The 21390-nt window shown below is 50.1% G+C and overlaps 1 protein-coding gene and 1 long non-coding RNA gene across 3 annotated transcripts; both read left to right on the top strand.

The window, feature by feature from the left end:
• Nucleotides 1-551: 551 nt before the first annotated feature.
• On the top strand, nucleotides 552-6310 carry LOC112238649 (sugar transporter SWEET1). 2 transcript variants are annotated; one of them, XM_042296318.1, is made up of 6 exons: nucleotides 552-785; nucleotides 1199-1276; nucleotides 1394-1517; nucleotides 2112-2273; nucleotides 3259-3378; nucleotides 5473-6310. In XM_042296318.1, exons 1-6 carry the CDS (start codon nucleotides 718-720, stop codon nucleotides 5578-5580), a joined length of 660 nt encoding a protein of 219 aa, XP_042152252.1. In that variant the 5' UTR covers nucleotides 552-717; the 3' UTR covers nucleotides 5581-6310. The 2 variants fall into 2 exon arrangements, with proteins under 2 accessions (XP_042152252.1, XP_042152248.1); XM_042296314.1 differs by lacking the exon at nucleotides 552-785 and having other exon boundaries at nucleotides 1180-1276.
• Nucleotides 6311-7508: 1198 nt separating this feature from the next.
• LOC112238648 lies at nucleotides 7509-8916 on the top strand. Its single transcript, XR_002951662.2, has 2 exons — nucleotides 7509-7933; nucleotides 8050-8916. It is a non-coding gene; the product is annotated as an uncharacterized LOC112238648 (long non-coding RNA).
• The last annotated feature ends 12474 nt before the right edge of the window (nucleotides 8917-21390 follow it).

Genomic DNA, 21390 nt, shown 5'->3' with positions numbered 1-21390 from the left:
AGTTTATCATTCTTTCCCTTAATTGTTAAGGTTCATGTTTTGGGAGAATGTCTGATCCAAGATCTGTACCTAAAGTCCTTGCTGGATTACAAGCGAAATAATTCAAAGTCATATTGGGTAGCCTAGTGGTTAGAGTGTTGGACTAGAAACTGAAAGGTTGCAAGTTCAAATCCCTGAGCTGACAAGGTACAAATCTGTCGTTCTGCCCCTGAACAGTTAGTTAACCCACTGTTCCTAGGCCGTCATTGAAAATAAGAATTTGTTCTTAACTGACTTGCCTAGTTAAATAAAATAATAAATATTGACCATCATTTCATTGGTGGAATCCTCTCATCCTTATCTGCCAATCAGAGTGCAGAATTATTTCAGAATACTGTGGCGTATTCATTAAGGAAACCGTTTACCGTTAAAGAACCAAACTGAAGCGAACAGAGAAAAACGAGAGTTTCTATTGGACACGTGAAGTTAGGTGTCTCTCTTTACGTTCTGTTTGCTTCCGTATACGAAACGTTTTGCAACAGAATTGGCGAAATTAATACACCCCTGATTACAAACACGGAACTACAGTGTCGTTAGAACGACGTCAACGTTGAGTCGCTGATGCAGATGTCAACTATTTGAACGATAGCTGATTTGATATTCATAGCGAAATTACTCACAATTTAGACACATACCTAGCTATCTAGGTAGTGCTCCACATATTCCCCTTTCCGATCTATGGAGTTTTTGCAGTTTCTATCATGGGCGTGCATCGTATTTACAGTCGGGATGTTCTCGACTGGACTGTAAGTTTGAAAGCTTTCTTGCTTTTCAGAGAAACTATCTGGCTAAGTAGCAAACGTTAGCTAGATACCTATTCTTTATTGCCAACATCGCAAATTTGGGTAGAGACCAAATTCAGTTCTAATTTGCTTGTTTGTATTGCATTAAACTTTGGAAACATAGCTAGCTCGGTGTTGGTTAGCTAGCTACCTAGCTAGTCCACCCTTATCTCACATATATTAGTTAATCAAATATTTGCTTAGTTATTCGTTCAATGTCTGAGGCTTATACTCAGGACTCAGGACAGGTGATAATAAAATAATGTTTTAGTTCAGTTGCATCCTTTTTCTTATGCTAGATTTGCAAGCAGGTCCTTTAAAAGTGTGTGTGTGTGTGTGTGTGTGCGTGTGTGTGTGCGCGCGCGCGCGCGTGTCAGGACGGACCTGAAGAAGATGAGAGCTTCCAAAAGTGCAGATAACATCCAGTTCCTCCCCTTCCTCACCACATGCCTCAAGTAAGCTGTGTGTGTGGTGCCTAGGCAACGTGCCAGTAACCACTGATTAAACCTGGGTCACCTGCACAAGTCATACTGTGTTAGCCCACTGAGCTAAAGTCTTGTCTGTCTCTATAGTAACATGGGCTGGCTGTATTATGGGATACTGAAGACGGATGGGACTCTGGTCCTGGTTAACACCATAGGAGCCTGTCTACAGTCCCTCTACATCCTCTGCTACTGCCACTACACCAATGACAAGGTGAGTTGTCCACAGTGTTTTATAGTCTCTCCTACTGCCACTACACCAATGACAAGGTGAGTTGTCCACAGTGTTTTATAGTCTCTCCTACTGCCACTACACCAATGACAAGGTGAGTTGACCACAGTGTTTTATAGTCTCTCCTACTGCCACTACACCAATGACAAGGTGAGTTGTCCACAGTGTTTTATAGTCTCTCCTACTGCCACTACACCAATGACAAGGTGAGTTGACCACAGTGTTTTATAGTCTCTCCTACTGCCACTACACCAATGACAAGGTGAGTTGACCACAGTGTTTTATGGTCACTTATCACATAGATACGGCCAGACCTGAATCCCCCAGGAGTGCATTTGTTTGTCTTAGAGATGGTCTGGTGTTCATTTCTGTAGATATCATAATGATGGTTTTCTGTAGATATTCAAGGTTTGTTTGCTTTAGTTCATTGTTTGTATTTTTCTGTTAGGGTTTGAAGTACACTTTTAGTAAATCTGCCCACTGGTTCCCTGCTTGAAGCCTAGTTTTAGGGTGTGTGCCAAATGGTTAAAACTAGTATGGGGTCAGTAAACTTGTGTGTGTGTGTGTTCGTTCCAGAGGCGAGTGACCTCTCAGACGTTACTAGCAGGAGGAGTGGTCTGTGGAGGCTGGCTGTACTTCAGTGTTGTCCTGCCTCAGGGAGAGTCTCAGCTGGCCCAGCTAGGTCTCACCTGCAGCCTGTTCACTATCAGCATGTACCTGAGTCCACTCGCTGACCTGGTAAATATGCAAACCCTTTCTTACACAGTGTTTATACAATATGCACCCTATGTCCACGCATTGGACACATTCTTCCACGCACTGGTGAAGAAACTTTACACAACTTTAATACAGAGTTCAGATAACATACACTCACTAGCCTGGCAAACAGACCTATTTTTCCAATGTTCTGGTACCTACCACCCTGATACCCACACTTCTCTGATTCCTCACATACTATAATAAATATGTAAGGTAGACCAACAACAGGCCAATTAGATTCCATCTTCAGAACATGACCACCTCTCTCATCACGCTCTCTCCCCTTGCCCTTTGCCCTTTCTCGTTGCCTCTGTGTTCCTGTTTATTCCTCCGCCCGGGCTGCACGATATGGGCAAAAAGTCCAATTGTGATTATCTTTTGGGAGGTGCAAATATTGCGATATATACTGAACAAAAATCTAAACTCAACATGCAACAACTGAGTTACAGTTCATATGAGGAAATCAGCCAATTGAAATACATTCATTAGGCCCTAATCTATGGATTTCACATGACTGGGCAGGGGCGCAGCCACGGGTGGGCCTGGGAGGGAATAGGAAGTGTGCTGCTTGAGTGACAGGGGGTGGGGCTTGGTGTGTGGGAAGCAGCTGCAAGAAGAGAGAGGAAGAGAGACAAACTGAGTAAACTATAAAAACAGATGTTACACGTGGCATTTCAAATTATTGCATGCAATATGGATCTCTTCCTATATGGATATTGCACATGTCAATATTGCGATTTTGATGTGAATTTGATTAATTGTGCAGCCCTGCTCTCCACCTTCCTGTTTGTCTCATTCTCCCTCTGTCTGTCTCATATGATCCTGTGTCCATTTCCTGCCTTTCATCTGTGTCTTCCTGTTCTGGGTTTGTGTCTTATCCCATCTGCTGTCTTTTTGGATACATTGGAATTGTCAATTCATCACCCCCTCCTCTCTCTCCCTCCCCCTCTCTTCTCTCTATCAGATGGCGATAGTGCGTACTGGTAGTGTGGAGCGTTTGTCCTTCTCTTTGGCTGTAGCTACCTTCCTCACCTCAACATCCTGGACGCTCTATGGACTACAGCTGCAAGACTACTATATCATGGTGTGTGTGTGTATACAGTGCATTCTGAAAGTATTCAGACCCCTTGACTTTTTCTACGTTACAGCCTTATTTTGAAATGTATAAAATATTTTTGTATCATTCTTCTCTGCAGATCAGCTCTGTCAGGTTAGATGGGGATTGTCGCTGCACAGCTATTTTCTAGTCTCTCCAGGAATGTTTGATCAGATTCAAGTCTGGGCTCAGGCTGGGCCACTCAAGGACATTCAGTGACTTGTCCCGAATCCAGTTCTGCGTTGTATTGGCAGGGTTGTTGTCCTGTTAGAAGTCGGAGGTCCTGAGCGCTCTGGTGCAGGTTTTCATCAAGGATCTCTCTGTACTTTGCTCCGTTCATCTTTCCCTCGATCCTGACTAGTGTCCCAGTCCCTACCACTGAAAACATCCCCACAGCTTGATGCTGCCGCCACCATGCTTCACTGTAGGGATGGTGCCAGGTTTCCACCAGATGTGACGCTTGGCATTCAGGCCAAACAGTTCAATCTTGGTTTCATCAGACCAGAGAATCTTGTTTTGAGTCTTTAGGTGCATTTTTGCAAACTCCAAGCAGGCTTTCATGTGCCTTTTTACTGGGGAGTGGCTTCCATCTGGCCACGATACCATAAAATCCTGATTTGGTGGAGTGCTGCAGAGATGGTTATCCTTCTGGAAGATTCTCCCATCTCCACAGAGGAACTCTGGAGCTATGTCAGAGTGTTCTTGGTCACCTCCCTGACTAAGGCCCTTCTCCCCCGATTGCTCATTTTGGCCGGGTGGCCAACTCTAGGAACAGTCACGGTGGTTCCAAAATTCTTCCATTTAAGAATGATTAAGGTCACTGTGCTCTTGGGGACCTTCAATGCTGCATAAATGTTTTGGTAACCTTCCCCAGATTTGTGCCTTGACACAGTCCTGTCTCGGATCTCTACGGACAATTCCTTCGACCTCACGGCTTGGGTTTTGCTCTGACAACTGTGGGACCTTATATAGACAGGTGTGTGCCTTTCCAAATCATGTCCAATCAATTGAATTTACCACAGGTCGACTCCAAGTCCAATCAAGGACTCCAATCAAGAAACATCTCAAGGATGATCAATGGAAACAGGATGAACCTGAACTCCATTTCTGTTTCATAGCAAAGGGTCTGAGTACTTATGGAAATAAGTTTTTTAAATTTTTTAATCTAGTTCTTGCTTTGTCATTATGGGGTATTGTGTGTAGATTGAAGAGAGAAAATGTATTTAATACATTTTTGGAATGAGGCTGTAAAGTAACAACATGTAAAAAGTCAAGGGGTCTGAATAATCAAATGTATTTATATAGCCCTTCGTACATCAGCTGATATCTCAAAGTGCTGTACAGAAACCCAGCCTAAAACCCCAAACAGCAAGCAATGCAGGTGTTGAAGCATGGTGGCTAGGAAAAACTCCCTAGAAAGGCCGAAACCTAGAGAGGAACCAGGCTATGAGGGGTGGCCAGTCCTTTGCCAAAGCACAGCCCCCACACCACTAGAGGGATGTCTTCAACCACCAACTTACCATCCTGAGACAAGGCCGAGTAAAGCCCACAAAGATCTCCACCACGGCACAACCCAGGGGGGGGGGGCGCCAACCCAGACAGGAAGATCACATCAGTGACTCAACCTCAAGTGACGCACCCCTCCTAGGGACGGCATGAAAGAGCGTCAGTGACTCAGCCCCTGTAATAGGGTTAGAGGCAGAGAATCCCAGTGGAAAGAGGGGAACCGGCCAGGCAGAGACAGACTGTATGTGAGACATGGTAGGGGCTAGATGGAAGGGGACTGTTAAATGATTGTAAATTACCTTTAGGGAAAGGGGATACCTAGTCAGTTGTACAACTAAAATGTGTCTTCCGCATTTAAGCCATCCCCTCTGAGGCAGAGCGGTGCGGAGAACTGCCTTAATCGACGTCCAGGTCTTTGGCGCCCGGGGAACAGTGGGTTAACTGCCTGCCTTAGGAACAGAACGACAGATTTTTACCTTGTCAGCTCGGGGATTCGATCCAGCAACCTTTCCGTTACTGGCCCAACGCTCCTACCCACCAGGCTTTACCTTCTTTGTGTTTGTTTGTGTGTTCCAGGTTCCAAACACGCCAGGCATTGTGACCAGTCTCATCCGGTTCTTCCTGTTCTGGAGATTTGCATCTGTCAATCAAGGCGTGCCATCCTATAAGCTCATCGAAATCTAAGTGGCTGGAGACTCACACCAATGGTTACAAGGGAGAGAGATAACAGGCTTCTTGACCCTATCAGGGTCAGGCTGTCAATCACTGATATTGTTACTCATATTGTAAATGATTCATGATCACTCCTACCCACCAAGGGTTTAAGAAGACTTTCTCCTCTCAAGGCAGAAGCTGTCCCTAATCACAGATCTAGGATCAGAGTACCCTAGCAATGGGGGATGAAAAATGATGAATAAATATCTGACCCTGTATCAGTGGTTAGGGGCATCTTCCTTGTCTTTCTCCCTCCACCACTTCCTTTTTGTGCCTTTTGTACTAGTCTGGGACATCATTACTGAGAACTCAAACATGGGCGGGACAGTCCTGCCCTGTCAATCACAGCAGTCTCTGTTACCCAGTGGGAGGTTTTTTGCTCAGCATCAATGCGCTGCTATTGGTTGAATCACTCTTAACTAACAGGGCAGGATGATCCCGCCTCTAGTGGGGTTTGAGACCCCCTCACCTTTATAGTTGATTTGTCTGTCCTCATCACTATGGTACCCTGTGAACTAGGGGTGAACAACTGTTCCTGGTAGCCACAGTATCTGCTGGGTTGTTGTCCTTCTCTTTTAACTAGACTGATGTACAGTGCATTTGGAAAGTTTTTAGACTCAAGTTTTTCCACATTTTGTTACGTTACAGCCTTATTCTAAAATGTATTAAATTGTTTCTTTTCCTCATCAATCTACACACAATATCCCATAATGACAAAGCAAAGAGGTTACATTTTTCTCATTTTGTACATTTATTTAAAAAAAATATGGAAATATTACAGTTACATAAGTATTTAGACCCTTTACTCAGTACTTTGTTGAAGTACCTTTGGTAGCGATTACAGCCTCAAGTCTTCTTGGGTATGACGCTACGAGCTTGGCACATCTGTATTTGGGGAGTTTCTCCCATTCTTCTCTGCAGATCTTCTCAAACTCTGTCAGGTAGGATGGGAACGTTGCTACACAACTACTTTCAGGTCTCTCCGGAGATGTTAGATCGGGTTCAAGTCCAGAGACTCGAAGCCACTCCTGCCTTGTCTTGGCTGTGTGCTTAGGGTCATTATCCTGTTGGGAGGTGAACCTTTGCCTCAGACTGAGGTCCTGAGCGCTCTGGTGCAGGTTTTCATCAAGGATCTCTCTGTACTTTGCTCCGTTCATCTTTCCCTCGATCCTGACTAGTCTCCTAGTCCCTGCCGCTGAAAAACATCCCCACCGCCTGATGCTGCCACCACCATGCTACACCGTAGGGATGGTGCCAGGTTTCATCCAGATATGATGCTGCCACCACCATGCTACACCGTAGGGATGGTGCCAGGTTTCATCCAGATATGATGCTGCCACCACCATGCTACACCGTAGGGATGGTGCCAGGTTTCATCCAGATATGATGCTTGGCATTCAGGCCAGGAGTGGCTTCTGTTTAGCCACTCTACCATAAAGGACTGATTAGTGGGGTGCTGCAGAGATGGTTGTCCTTCTGGAAGTTTCTCCCATCTCCACAGAGGAGCTCTGTCAGTGTTCTTGGTCACCTCCCTGACCAAGGCCCTTCTCCCCTGATTGCTCAGTTTGGCCGGGCGCAGCTCTAGGAAGAGTCTTGGTGGTTCCAAACTTCTTCCCTTTAAGAATGATGGAGGCCACTGTGTTCTTGGACCTTCAATACTGCAGAAATGTTTTGGTACCCTTCCCCAGATCTGTTCCTCTTCACAATCCTGTCTCTGAGTTCTATGGACAATTCCTTCGACCTCATGTCTTGGTTTTTGCTCTGACATGCACTGTCAACTGTGGGACCTTATATAGACAGGTGTGTGCATTTCCAAATTATGTCCAATCAATTGAATTTACCGCAGATGAACTCAAGTTGTAGAAACATCTCAAGGATGGAAACTGGATCAATGGAAACAGGATGCACCTGAGCTCAATTTCGAGTCTCATCGCAAAAGGTCTGAATACTTATGTTAAATAAAGGTATTTCTGTTTTTTATAGATTTACAGAAATGTATCTAAACCTGTTTTCACTCTGTCATCATGGGCTATTGTTTAAGCGTTGTGAGGATTATTATTTTATTTTTAAAATCCATTTTAGAATGAGGCTGAATAATACTTTCTGAAAGCGCTGAATACCTGGATAACCAGACGTCTAAGGTCACCTGGATAACCAGACGTCTAAGGTCACCTGGATAACCAGACGTCTAAGGTCACCTGGATAACCAGACGTCTAAGGTCACCTGGATAACCAGACGTCTAAGGTCACCTGGATAACCAGACGTCTAAGGTCACCTGGATAACCAGACGACTAAGGTCACCTGGATAACCAGACGTCTAAGGTCTCGACTCGCTAGTTAATCAGTTATATGAATGGATCAGTTAAGTACCACGGAGAGATGAAGTGGCAGGACTGTGTGCTGAAAGCACTGAATACCTGGATAACCAGACGTCTAAGGTCTCGACTCGCTAGTTAATCAGTTATATGAATGGATCAGTTAAGTACCACGGAGAGATGAAGAGGCAGGACTGTGTGCTCCTAGTAGTACTAGTTGTAGCTGGGGTGTAGATCCCTCAGTTGTCCATCCCTACTAGGGTTGCAAAACTCCAGGAACTTGTTTTTCCAGACATCCCGGTTGGAGGATTCACAGAATCTGAAGGGAATAAGAAGGAAATCTGGAGCCCTCCAACCAGGATTTCTGGAAAACCAGGGAATTTATTGAAAGTTCCTGGAGTTTTGCAACCCTTTCCCTTCTCTAAGCAGACATGGCATGTACTCTACATCATCGGTACTTGGTCTCTAAATCCATGAACTGAGGGAAGACTAAGAAGTCCATTCGTTTCATACACAATGTTTTTATTTGGGTCGTATGTCTTCGTGTGCACGTTGTGTTTGTATTTGGGTCGTATGTCTTCGTGTGCACGTTGTGTTTGTATTTGGGTCGTATGTCTTCGTGTGCACGTTGTGTTTGTATTTGGGTCGTATGTCTTCGTGTGCATCTGCACGTTGTGTTTGTATTTGGGTCGTATGTCTTCGTGTGCACGTTGTGTTTGTATTTGGGTCGTATGTCTTCGTGTGCATCTGCACGTTGTGTTTGTATTTGGGTCGTATGTCTTCGTGTGCATGTTGTTTTATTTGTTTTTATTGGTCCAAACTAAATATACTGTAAGTATATTGTCTGTGCTCTTGTTGTTGATGCATTGGATTGTGTATAGGGTATTCTACATATGCTATTTTAATGGGATATTATCACTCTGGAAATAAGGGAATTGGGGCTTTGCTGCTTCTTCAGACTGATTTGAATAAATGTTTTATACTGTTTAACATCCAGTGTTTTTCCTTGTGTGGATAAAGAGTATCTACATAGGCCTACTGCTAACATGAATAGGTACAATTTGATTGGCTGAATATGCAGAAATATTGAACGAGGTGAGAGCACTGCACTTGACCATGTGGAACACCAGTGGTGTATTCATTAGTCAGTTGCAAAACGTTTAGCAACAGAAACCGTTTACTCAAAGTAAGTTTCTATTGGACAAATTCAGGTAGGTCCCTCCCCGTTTTGGTTCTGTTTGCTTCCTAGAGTAAACAGTTTCTGTTGCAAAACACTTTCGCAATGGAATCTGACTAATGAATACACCCCTGCTCTTGTAGTTATGTGGGGTTTGTTTGTGTTTTAGGGTTAATGAGGTTACCCTTAAATTTGTTTGTGTGGAAAGCAGTGTGTGAGACCTTGCGTGATTGGGTGATGCTAAGAATGAGCTTGTGTGAGTGAGACAAAGCAGTGTGATTGTTCTGCAATGAGAATGTGATGTGTGTGCGCATGAGTAAGTGTGTTTTCCTAGCCAACACTGCCTGATTGGGCAGCTGTGGGAACGGCTGTGTTTTGGGTTTCTCAGCGTGTGTGTGTGTACCAGCTTCTCTTCCTGTACTCAAAAGATCCAGCCTCCCTACTGAGAACACAGACACAACACCAAGAGAGTGGGAGTGGGGGAAAAGAGGGGGAGGAGATTGAGGGAGAGGGGACATGGAAAAGGAAGATGGGAGGAATAGGGTCAATGGAACATCAGAGATTGACAGAGTGTAACAGGAGATGTAAGAGAGAAGGGAAGGATCAAGGAAAAGGATAGAGAGACCTAGCTATGCCACAGGGAGAGAGACCTAGCTATGCCACAGGGAGAGAGACCTAGCTTTGCCACAGGGAGAGAGACCTAACTATGCCACAGGGAGAAAGACCTAACTATGCCACAGGGAGACCGAGATAGTTATGCCACAGGGAGACAGAGATAGCTATGCCACAGGGAGAGAGACCTACCTATGCCACAGGGAGACAGAGATAGCTATGCCACAGGGAGACAGAGATAGCTATGCCACAGGGAGACAGAGATAGCTATGCCACAGGGAGACAGAGATAGCTATGCCACAGGGAGAGAGAGATAGTTATGCCACAGGGAGAGAGATAGCTATGCCACAGGGAGAGAGAGATAGCTATGCCACAGGGAGAGAGAGGCAGCCTACAGGTGTGACTACCAGATGGTCTGGTTTTGATTCAACTGGAAATAGAAGAGGATATCTCAGTATAAACACTAGAGCTCTACTCTAGGAGGAAGAGATGAGGGATCTGAAGGCGTTCACATGCTTCTTGTGGGGAACAGTTTGTTCATATAATATATATATTATGTCTTTCTTCGTTTTGGCCTTCGGCAAGGTTTGTTTTGGCTGTTTGCCCACACTTTGTTTTCTCGAGTCCAACTGAAGATCTGGAGCTGAAGTCTGCTCCCCTTCATCATCATTGGTCAACAGTAGGGATTCTTCAATGATGTGTTGTCATTCAACAATAGACCACTCGTTTTTATGCACACTTTTACACTTGAGTTATACTGCACCAAACACCTTAGTTAGATGTCAAAATGCTCGGCGAAAGTGAAAAACTCACCAGAAGTTGGCTGGCAGAAAGGACGTGCAGAACAGTGACTTTATTCTAGCAAGATAGACCGTCTCCAATCATCTTTGCTGATAGCAATGTTGTGTTTCCATAAGTGGGTGAATTGATCTAATGTAGCATGTATGGTAAAGCCTCAACCCATACCTATCTTTTCCAATTCAAATGAGCTAAAAAAAAAAAGTGAATAATGACAAAAAATGTGTTGTTTTGTGTGTCTACAGCACCAGCAATAGAAGGCAACAATAGAGACACGTTCTTATTGAGCGAGGCACTGGCTTCGGTTGGGTCATTATAATTCAAAACAATACATTCTAAAATAAATCACACACGCCTCGCACGGTCGCCTTTGGTGAGTTTAGGCCATTAGATCTCCTCTGCAAAAACGTCTCAATTAATGACAGATTTCTTGAGTTATCTTTGTTTTATTCTGACAATTTTGAGGGAGTGTATATTGTGGGTGTAGTGAAATGCTTGTGTTCCCAGCTCCAACAGGGAAGTATATATTGTTGTGGGTGTAGTGAAATGCTTGTGTTCCCACCTCCAACAGGGAAGTATATATTGTTGTGGGTGTAGTGAAATGCTTGTGTTCCCAGCTCCAACAGGGAAGTATATATTGTTGCTGGTGTAGTGAAATGCTTGTGTTCCCAGCTCCAACAGGGAAGTATATATTGTTGCTGGTGTAGTGAAATGCTTGTGTTCCCAGCTCCAACAGGGAAGTATATATTGTTGCTGGTGTAGTGAAATGCTTGTGTTCCCAGCTCCAACAGGGAAGTATATATTGTTGCTGGGGTGTGTTCCCAGCTCCAACAGGGAAGTATAATGCTTGTGTTCCCAGCTCCAACAGGGAAGTATATATTGTTGCTGGTGTAGTGAAATGCTTGTGTTCCCAGCTCCAACAGGGAAGTATATATTGTTGCTGGTGTAGTGAAATGCTTGTGTTCCCAGCTCCAACAGGGAAGTATATATTGTTGTGGGTGTAGTGAAATGCTTGTGTTCCCAGCTCCAACAGGGAAGTATATATTGTTGTGGGTGTAGTGAAATGCTTGTGTTCCCAGCTCCAACAGGGAAGTATATATTGTTGTGGGTGTAGTGAAATGCTTGTGTTCCCAGCTCCAACAGGGAAGTATATATTGTTGCTGGTGTAGTGAAATGCTTGTGTTCCCAGCTCCAACAGGGAAGTATATATTGTTGTGGGTGTAGTGAAATGCTTGTGTTCCCAGCTCCAACAGGGAAGTAGTGTCTAACAATTCACAACAATACACACATCTGAAAGTAAAAGAATGGAATTAAAAAATATATAAATATGAGGACGAGTGGCATTGTCTAAAATACAGTAGAAGAGAACAAAGTATATACATACGAGATGAGTAAAGCATTACCTTTAAGGGAGTATGTGAGCGCACTTGTTTGGCTTGGCGCCTTTAGGGGGGAGGGTGTAAGGAAAGGGTGTAAGTAGCGCAGGGGGGGTTCTCTGATATAAACTAGGAATAATACAGAGAGATGAAGGGAATAGTTGAGGAGAGAAGGAGGGGCTGATTGGAGGGGTGTAGTCCCAATGTAAGGAGAGAGATGGGGACAATAGAAGGATCTACTGTATGGAGACACACAGACTAGACAATGCTACAATGGGTTAATACACACCCATATGATCATTGTGTACGTGTCTTGGGGAGAGAGTTAGGGTATGGTTGTCTGGGGCGTACGGGCTACAAGGGGACAAGATGTTGTGTGTGTTTAATCACTGGAACAATGGCAGTCTGCTCACAAACAGGATCCCTCTGTTTCCTGAGTCTCGCTCTCTCTCTCGCTCTCATACACACACACACACACACACACACACACACATACACACACAGAGAGAGAGAGACATAGACATGTACGCACGTACTCACAAACAACCACCCGAGCCACTGCCTGTTCACCCCACTACCATCCATAAGGTGAGGTCAGTACAGGGGCCTCAAAGCAGGGACCGAGAGACTGAAAAACAGCTTCTGTCTCAAGGCCCTTAAACAGCCACCACTAACACAGAGAGGCTGCTGCCTACATACAGACTTGAAATCATTGGCCACTTGAATAAATGGATCACTTTAATAATGCCAGTGTAATAATGTTGACATATCTTGCATTACTCATCTCATATGTTTATACTGTATTTTATAAATCAAAATCAAATCAAATGTATTTATATAGCCCTTCGTACATCAGCTGATATCTCAAAGTGCTGTACAGAAACCCAGCCTAAAACCCCAAACAGCAAGCAATGCAGGTGTAGAAGCACGGTGGCTAGGAAAAACTCTCTAGAAAGGCCAAAACCTAGGAAGAAACCTAGAGAGGAACCAGGCTATGTGGGGTGGCCAGTCCTCTTCTGGCTGTGCCGGGTGGAGATTATAACAGAACATGGCCAAGATGTTCAAATGTTCATAAATGACCAGCATGGTCGTATAATAATAAGGCAGAACAGTTGAAACTGGAGCAGCAGCTCGGTCAGATGGACTGAAGACAGCAAGGAGTCATCATGTCAGGTAGTCCTGGGGCATGGTCCTAGGGCTCAGGTCCTCCGGGAGAGAGAAAGAAAGAGAGAATTAGAGAGAGCATATGTAGGGTGGCCAGTCCTCTTCTGGCTGTGCCGGGTGGAGATTATAACAGAGCATGGCCAAGATGTTCAAATGTTCGTAAATGACCAGAGAGAGACAGAGAGGAGGGGTGAGGAGAGAGAGACAGAGACCATCTATTGCATCTTGCTTTTGCCGCTCGGTCATCGCTCATCCATATATTTATTTATATGTATATATTCTTACTCCATTCCTTTACTTAGATTTCTGTGTATTAGGTAGTTGTTGAAATTGTTAGATTACTGTTAGTTATTACTGCACTGATGGAACTAGAAGCACAAGCATTTTGCTGCACTCGCATTAACATCTGCTAACCATGTGTATGTGACCATTAACATCTGCTAACCATGTGTATGTGACCATTAACATCTGCTAACCATGTGTATGTGACCATTAACATCTGCTAACCATGTGTATGTGACCATTAACATCTGCTAACCATGTGTATGTGACCATTAACATCTGCTAACCATGTGTATGTGACCATTAACATCTGCTAACCATGTGTATGTGACCATTAACATCTGATAACCATGTGTATGTGACCATTAACATCTGATAACCATGTGTATGTGACCATTAACATCTGATTTGATTAAGCCTTCACTTCACTGGCAATGTCAAATTGAGATTGATTCATCTGAAGGATCAAATTATTCTCAGCAGAAACAGATTTAATAAGAACAGCAGGGGCTGAAGAGTGTAACATGGTGCAGACTCAGCATACACACACACACACACACACACACACACACACACACACACACACACACATACACATACATTGACACAGTCAGCATGTACACTCTCTCCAATCAGTAAAAATACACCTGTCCCAGCTGTTGTTTTGAAGAGAGAAACAGGGTGAAAGAAGGAGGGAGGAATGTGCATCTCTCTCATTTTTATGTCACCCCTCCTCTCTCTCTCTCTCTCCTCACCCCTCCTCTCTCTCTCTCTCCTCACCCCCTTCTCTCTCTCTCTCTCTCCTCACCCCTCCTCTCTCTCTCTCTTCACCCCTCCTCTCTCTCTCTCTCCTCACCCCCCTCTCTCTCTCTCTCCTCACCCCCTCCTCTCTCTCTCTCCTCACCCCCCTCTCTCTCTCTCTCTCTCCTCACCCCTCCTCTCTCTCTCTCTCTCTCTCCTCACCCCTCCTCTCTCTCTCTCCTCACCCCTCCTCTCTCTCTCTCTCTCTCTCTCTCTCCTCACCCTCTCCCTCTCTCCTCACCCCCTCCTCTCTGTCTCTCTCTCCTCACCCCTCCTCTCTGTCTCTCTCTCCTCACCCCTCCTCTCTCTCTCTCTCTCTCCTCACCCCTCCTCTCTCTCTCTCTCCTCACCCCCTCTCTCTCTCTCTCTCTCCTCACCCCTCCTCTCTGTCTCTCTCCTCCTCACCCCCTCCTCTCTCTCTCTCTCCTCACCCCTCTCTCTCTCTCTCTCTCCTCACCCCTCCTCTCTCTCTCTCTCCTCACCCCTCCTCTCTCTCTCTCTCCTCACCCCTCCTCTCTCTCTCTCTCTCTCCTCACCCCTCCTCTCTCTCTCTCTCTCTCCTCACCCCTCCTCTCTGTCTCTCTCTCCTCCCTCACCCCTCCTCTCTGTCTCTCTCTCCTCACCCCTCCTCTCTGTCTCTCTCTCCTCACCCCTCCTCTCTGTCTCTCTCTCCCCACCCCTCCCTCTCTCTCTCTCTCTCCTCACCCCTCCTCTCTCTCTCTCTCCTCACCCCTCCTCTCTCTCTCTCTCCTCACCCCTCCTCTCTCTCTCTCTCACCCCTCCTCTCTGTCTCTCTCTCCTCACCCCTCCTCTCTGTCTCTCTCCTCACCCCTCCTCTCTGTCTCTCTCTCCTCACCCCTCCTCTCTCTCTCTCTCTCCTCACCCCTCCTCTCTCTCTCTCTCCTCACCCCTCCTCTCTCTCTCTCTCTCCTCACCCCTCCTCTCTCTCTCTCTCTCTCCTCACCCCCTCTCTGTCTCTCTCTCCTCACCCCTCTCTCTCTCTCTCTCTCCTCACCCCTCCTCTCTGTCTCTCTCTCCTCACCCCACCTCTCTGTCTCTCTCCTCACCCCTCCTCTCTCTCTCTCCTCACCCCTCCCTCTCTCTCTCTCTCTCTCTCTCTCCTCACCCCTCCTCTCTGTCTCTCTCTCCTCACCCCTCTCTCTGTCTCTCTCTCCTCACCCCTCCTCTCTCTCTCTCTCTCCTCACCCCTCCTCTCTCTCTCTCTCCTCACCCCTCCTCTCTCTCTCTCTCTCTCCTCACCCCTCCTCTCTGTCTCTCTCTCCTCACCCCTCCTCTCTGTCTCTCTCTCCTCACCCCTCCTCTCTGTCTCTCTCTCCTCACCCCTCCTCTCTGTCTCTCTCCTCACCCCTCCTCTCTCTCTCTCCCCACCCCTCCTCTCTCTCTCTCTCTCTCTCTCTCTCCTCACCCCTCCTCTCTCTCTCTCTCTCCTCACCCCTCCTCTCTCTCTCCTCTCCTCACCCCCTCCTCTCTCTCTCTCTCTCTCTCCTCACCCCTCCTCTCTCTCTCTCTCTCCTCACCCCTCCTCTCTCTCTCTCTCTCCTCACCCCTCCTCTCTCTCTCTTTCTCTCCTCACCCCTCCTCTCTCTCTCTCTCCTCACCCCCTCCTCGCTGTCTCTCTCTCTCTCACCCCCTCTCTCTCTCCTCACCCCCTCTCTCTCTCCTCACCCCTCCTCTCTCTCTCCTCATCCATCCTCTCTCTCTCTCCTCAGCCCTCCTCTCTCTCTCTCTCTCTCTCCTCACCCCTCCTCTCTCTCTCTCCTCACCCCTCCTCTCTCTCCTCCTCACCCCTCTTCTGTCTCTCTCTCCTCTCCCCTCCTCTCTCTCTCTCTCTCCTCACCCCTCCTCTCTCTCTCTCTCTCCTCCCCTCCTCTCTGTCTCTCTCTCCTTACCCCTCCTCTCTCTCTCTCTCTCCTCACCCCTCCTCTCTCTCTCTCTCTCCTCACCCCTCCTCTCTCTCTCTCTCTCCACCCCTCCTCTCTGTCTCTCTCCTCACCCCCTCCTCTCTCTCTCTCTCCTCCTCCCCCTCTCTCTCTCTCTCTCTCTCCTCACCCCTCCTCTCTCTCTCTCTCCTCCCCTCCTCCTCTCTCTCTCTCTCCTCCCCTCCCCTCCTCTCTCTCTCCTCACCCCTCCTCTCTGTCTCTCTCTCCTCACCCCTCCTCTCTCTCTCTCTCCTCCCTCACCCCTCCTCTCTGTCTCTCTCCTCACCCCCCCCTCTCTCTCTCTCCTCACCCCTCCTCTCTCTCTCTCCTCTCTTTCTCCTCACCCCTCTCTCTCTCTCTCTCCCTCACCCCCTCCTCTCTCTCCCTCTCCCTCTCTCTCCTCTCCTCACCCCTCCTCTCTCTCTCTCTCTCCTCACCCCTCCTCTCTCTCTCTCTCTCCTCACCCCTCCTCTCTCTCTCTCTCTCTCTCACCCCTACTCCCTCCTCTCTCTCTCCTCCACCCCTCCTCTCTCTCTCTCTCCTCCCCCCTCTCTCCCTCTCCTCACCCCTCCTCTCTCCTCCTCATCCCTCCTCTCTCTCTCCTCAGCCCTCCTCCCTCCTCTCTCTCTCTCTCCTCACCCCCTCCTCTCTCTCTCTCCTCCCCCCCTCTCTCTCTCCTCCCCACCCCTCCTCTGTCTCTCCTCTCCCTCCCCCTCTCTCTCTCTCTCTCTCCTCACCCCCTCCTCTCTCTCTCTCTCACCCCCTCCTCTCTGTCTCTCTCTCCTCACCCCTCCTCTCTCTCTCTCTCCTCACCCCTCCTCTCTGTCTCTCTCTCCTCACCCCTCCTCTCTGTCTCTCTCTCCCCACCCCCTCCTCTGTCTCTCTCTCCTCCACCTCCCTCTCTGTCTCTCTCTCCTCACCCCTCCTCTCTGTCTCTCTCTCCTCACCCCTCCTCTCTGTCTCTCTCTCCTCACCCCTCCTCTCTCTCTCCTCTCTCCTCACCCCTCCTCTCTCTCTCCTCACCCCTCCCTCTCTCCCTCACCCCCCTCCTCTCTCTCTCTCTCCTCTCCTCACCCCCCTCCTCTCTCTCTCTCCTCACCCCTCCTCTCTCTCTCTCTCCTCACCCCTCCCCCTCTCTCTCTCTCCTCACCCCTCCCTCTCTCTCTCTCCTCACCCCTCCTCTCTCTCTCCTCTCCTCCCCCCTCTCTGTCTCTCTCCTCACCCCTCCTCTCTCTCCTCCACCCCCTCCTCTCCTCTCTCTCTCTCTCTCTCCTCACCCCTCCTCTCTCTCTCTCCTCACCCCTCCTCTCTGTCTCTCTCTCCTCACCCCTCCTCTCTGTCTCTCTCTCCTCACCCCCCTCCTCTCTGTCTCTCTCTCCTCACCCCTCCTCTCCTCTCTCTCTCCTCACCCCTCCTCTCTCTCTCTCTCCTCCTCACCCCTCCTCTCTCTCTCTCCTCACCCCTCCTCTCTCCTCTCTCTCTCCTCACCCCTCCTCTCTGTCTCTCTCTCCTCACCCCTCCTCTCTGTCTCTCTCTCCTCACCCCTCCTCTCTCTCTCTCTCCTCACCCCTCCTCTCTCTCTCTCTCCTCCCCCCTCTCTCTCTCCTCTCTCTCCTCACCCCCTCCTCTCTCTCTCTCCTCCCCCCTCCTCTCTCTCTCTCTCCACCCCCTCCTCTCTGTCTCTCTCTCCTCACCCCTCCTCTCTGTCTCTCTCCTCACCCCTCATCTCTCTCTCTCTCCTCACCCCTCCTCTCTCTCTCTCCTCTCTCTCTCTCCTCCTCCCCTCCTCTCTGTCTCTCTCTCCTCACCCCTCCTCTCTCTCTCCTCACCCCCTCCTCTCTCTCTCTCCTCCCTCTCTCCTCACCCCTCCTCTCTCCTCTCTCTCTCCTCACCCCTCCTCTCTCTCTCTCTCTCTCCTCACCCCTCCTCTCTCTCTCTTTCTCTCCTCACCCCTCCTCTCTGTCTCTCTCTCCTCCACCCCCTCCCTCCTCTCTCTCTCTCCTCACCCCTCCTCTCTCTCCTCACCCCTCCTCTCTCTCTCTCTCACCCCATCCTCTCTCTCTCTCCTCACCCCTCCTCCCCCTCTGTCTCTCTCTCCTCACCCCCCTCCTCTCTCTCTCCTCACCCCCTCCTCTCTCTCCTCCCACCCCTCCTCTCTCTCTCTCTCTCTCCTCACCCCCTCCTCTCTCTCTCTCTCCCCCCTCTCTCTCTCTCCTCCCTCCTCTCCTCTCCTCACCCCTCCTCTCTCCTCTCTCTCTCCTCACCCCTCCTCTCTGTCTCTCTCTCCTCACCCCTCCTCTCTCTCTCTCTCCTCACCCCTCCTCTCCTCTCCTCACCCCTCCTCTCTCTCTCTCTCTCTCCTCACCCCTCCTCTCTCCCTCTCCTCACCCCTCCTCTCTCTCCTCACACCCCCCTCTCTCTCTCTCTCCTCACCCCTCCTCCCTCTCTCCTCCTCACCCCTCCTCTCTCTCTCCCTCTCTCCTCACCCCTCTCCCTCCTCTCTCCCCCTCCTCTCTCTCTCTCTCTCCTCACCCCTCCTCCCTCTCTCTCCTCTCCCCTCCCCTCCTCTCTCTCTCTCCTCACCCCTCCTCCCTCCTCTCTCTCTCTCTCTCCTCACCCTCTCTCTCCTCTCTCCCTCTCTCTCCTCACCCCTCCTCCCTCCCTCTCTCTCTCTCCTCACCCCTCCTCCCTCTCTCTTCTCTTCCTCCCTCACCCCTCCTCTCCCTCTTCCTCCCTCCCCTCCTCCTCCCCCTCTATCTCTCTCCTCACCCCTCCTCTCTGTCTCTCTCTCTCTCTCCTCACCCCTCCTCCTCTCTCTCTCTCCTCCTATCTCTCTCCTCCCTCCTCTCCTCTCTCTCCTCTCTCCTCCCCCCTCTCTCCCTCTCTCTCTCTCCTCACCCCTCCTCTCTGTCTCTCTTTCCTCACCCCTCCTCTCTCTCTCTCTCCTCACCCCTCCTCTCTCTCTCTCTCCCACCTCTCTCCTCACCCCTCCTCTCCTCTCTCTCTCTCTCCTCACCCCTCCTCTCTCTCTCTCCTCTCTCTCCTCACCCCTCCTCTCTCTCCTCTCCTCCCCCTCTCCTCCCCCCTCCTCCCTCCTCTCCTCTCTCTCCTCCCCCCTCCCTCTCTCTCTCTCTCTCTCCTCACCCCTCCTCTCCTCCCTCCCTCTCTCTCTCCTCACCCTCCTCCTCTCTCTCTCTCTCTCCTCACCCCCCTCCTCCCTCCTCTCCCTCACCCCTCCTCTCCTCCCTCTCTCTCTCCTCACCCCTCCTCCTCTCTCTCCTCCCCCACCCCTCCTCCCTCTCTCCTCACCCCTCCTCTCCTCTCTCTCCTCACCCCTCCTCCCTGTCTCTCTCTCTCCTCACCCCTCCTCCTCTCTCCTCTCTCTCCTCACCCCTCCTCCCTCCTCTCCTCCCCCTCCTCCCTCCTCTCCTCTCCTCACCCCTCCTCCCTCTCTCTCCTCACCCCCTCCTCTCCTCTCTCTCTCTCTCCCTCCTCTCCTCCCCTCCTCACCCCTCTCTCTCCTCCTCCCTCCTCCTCCTGTCTCTCTCCTCACCCCCCCTCCTCTCTCTCTCTCCTCACCCCTCCTCCCTCTCTCCTCCTCCCCCCTCCTCCTCTCTCTCTCCCTCTCCTCCCTCCCCTCTCTCTCTCTCTCCTCACCCCTCCTCCTCTCCCTCTCCTCACCCCTCCTCCTCTCTCCTCCTCACCCCTCCTCTCCTGTCTCCTCTCTCTCCTCACCCCTCCTCTCTCTCTCTCCCTCCACCCCTCTCTCTCTCTCTCCTCTCCTCACCCCTCCTCTCCTCTCTCTCTCCTCCACCCCTCCTCTCTCTCCCTCTCTCCTCCCCCCTCCTCTCTCTCTCTCTCCTCACCCCTCCCCTCCTCCCTCTCTCCTCACCCCTCCTCCTCTCTCTCTCCTCACCCCCTCCTCTCCTCTCTCCCCTCCTCACCCCTCCTCTCCCTCTCTCTCCTCACCTCCTCCTCTCTCTCTCTCTCCTCACCCCTCCTCTCTCTCTCTCCTCACCCCTCCTCTCTCCTCTCTCCTCCCCTCTCTCTCTCTCCTCACCCCTCCTCTCTCTCTCTCCTCTCCCCTCCTCTCTCTCCCTCCTCTCCTCACCCCTCCTCTCTGTCTCTCTCTCCTCACCCCTCCTCTCTCTCTCTCCTCACCCCTCCTCTCCTCTCTCTCTCCTCCCTCACCCCTCCTCTCTCCTCTCCCCTCCTCTCTCTCTCTCCTCCTCACCCCTCCTCTCTCTCTCTCTCTCCTCCCCCCTCCTCTCTCTCTCCTCACCCCTCCTCTCCCTCCTCTCCCTCTCTCTCTCCTCACCCCTCCTCTCTCTCTCTCTCTCCTCACCCCCTCCTCTCTCTCTCTCTCTCCTCACCCCTCCTCTCTCCTCTCCTCCCTCACCCCTCCTCTCTGTCTCTCTCTCCTCCTCCCTCCTCCCTGTCTCTCCCTCCTCCCCCCCTCCCTCCTCTCCCTCACCCCTCCTCCTCTCTCTCCTCACCCCTCCTCTCTCCTCTCCTCACCCCTCCTCTCTCTCTCTCTCTCTCTCCTCACCCCTCCTCTCTCTCTCCTCACCCCTCCTCTCTCTCCTCCCACCCCTCCTCTCTCCTCTCTCCTCTCCTCACCCCCCCTCCTCCCTCTCTCTCTCCTCACCCCCTCCTCTCTCCTCTCTCTCAGCCCTCTCCCCTCTCCTCACCTCTCCCTCTCCCTCTCTCCTCACCCCTCCTCTCTGTCTCTCTCTCCTCACCCTCTCTCTCTCTCTCTCACCCCTCCTCCCTCCCCCCCTCTCCTCACCCCTCCTCTCTCTCCTCACCCCTCCTCTCTCTCTCCTCCCACCCCCTCCTCCCTCCTCTCTCTCTCCTCCACCCCTCCTCCCTCTCTCTCTCCTCACCCCTCCTCCCTCTCCTCCTCACCCCTCCTCTCTCTCTCTCTCTCTCCTCCCACCCCTCCTCTCTGTCTCTCTCTCCTCACCCCTCCTCTCTCCCTCTCTCCTCTCCTCACCCCTCCCTCTCTCTCTCTCTCTCCTCACCCCTCCTCCCTCCTCTCTCCTCTCCTCACCCCTCCTCCCTCCTCTCTCCTCACCCTCTCCTCACCCCTCCTCTCTCCTCTCCTCACCCCTCCTCTCTGTCTCTCTCTCACCCCTCCCCCTCCTCTCTTTCTCTCTCTCCTCACCCCTCCTCTCTGTCTCTCTCTCTCCTCACCCCTCCTCTCTCCTCTCTGTCTCTCTCCTCCCCTCCTCTCTCTCTCTCTCTCTCCTCACCCCTCCTCTCTCTCTCCTCACCCCTCTCTCCTCTCACCCCTCCTCTCTGTCTCTCTCCT

This window comes from Oncorhynchus tshawytscha, linkage group LG02 (assembly GCF_018296145.1).
Source record: "Oncorhynchus tshawytscha isolate Ot180627B linkage group LG02, Otsh_v2.0, whole genome shotgun sequence".
Taxonomy (NCBI): domain Eukaryota; kingdom Metazoa; phylum Chordata; class Actinopteri; order Salmoniformes; family Salmonidae; genus Oncorhynchus; species Oncorhynchus tshawytscha.
This window is presented reverse-complemented; position numbering and strand designations above follow the sequence as displayed.

Bases quoted from the DNA above. Each gene is read 5' to 3' on its own strand.
- LOC112238649 (XM_042296318.1), top strand. From the start codon at position 718: ATGGAGTTTTTGCAGTTTCTATCATGGGCGTGCATCGTATTTACAGTC. The intron at 1,518-2,111 runs GTGAGTTGTCCA...TGTTCGTTCCAG, and splicing joins GCCACTACACCAATGACAAG to AGGCGAGTGACCTCTCAGAC. The intron at 3,379-5,472 runs GTGTGTGTGTGT...TGTGTGTTCCAG, and splicing joins TGCAAGACTACTATATCATG to GTTCCAAACACGCCAGGCAT.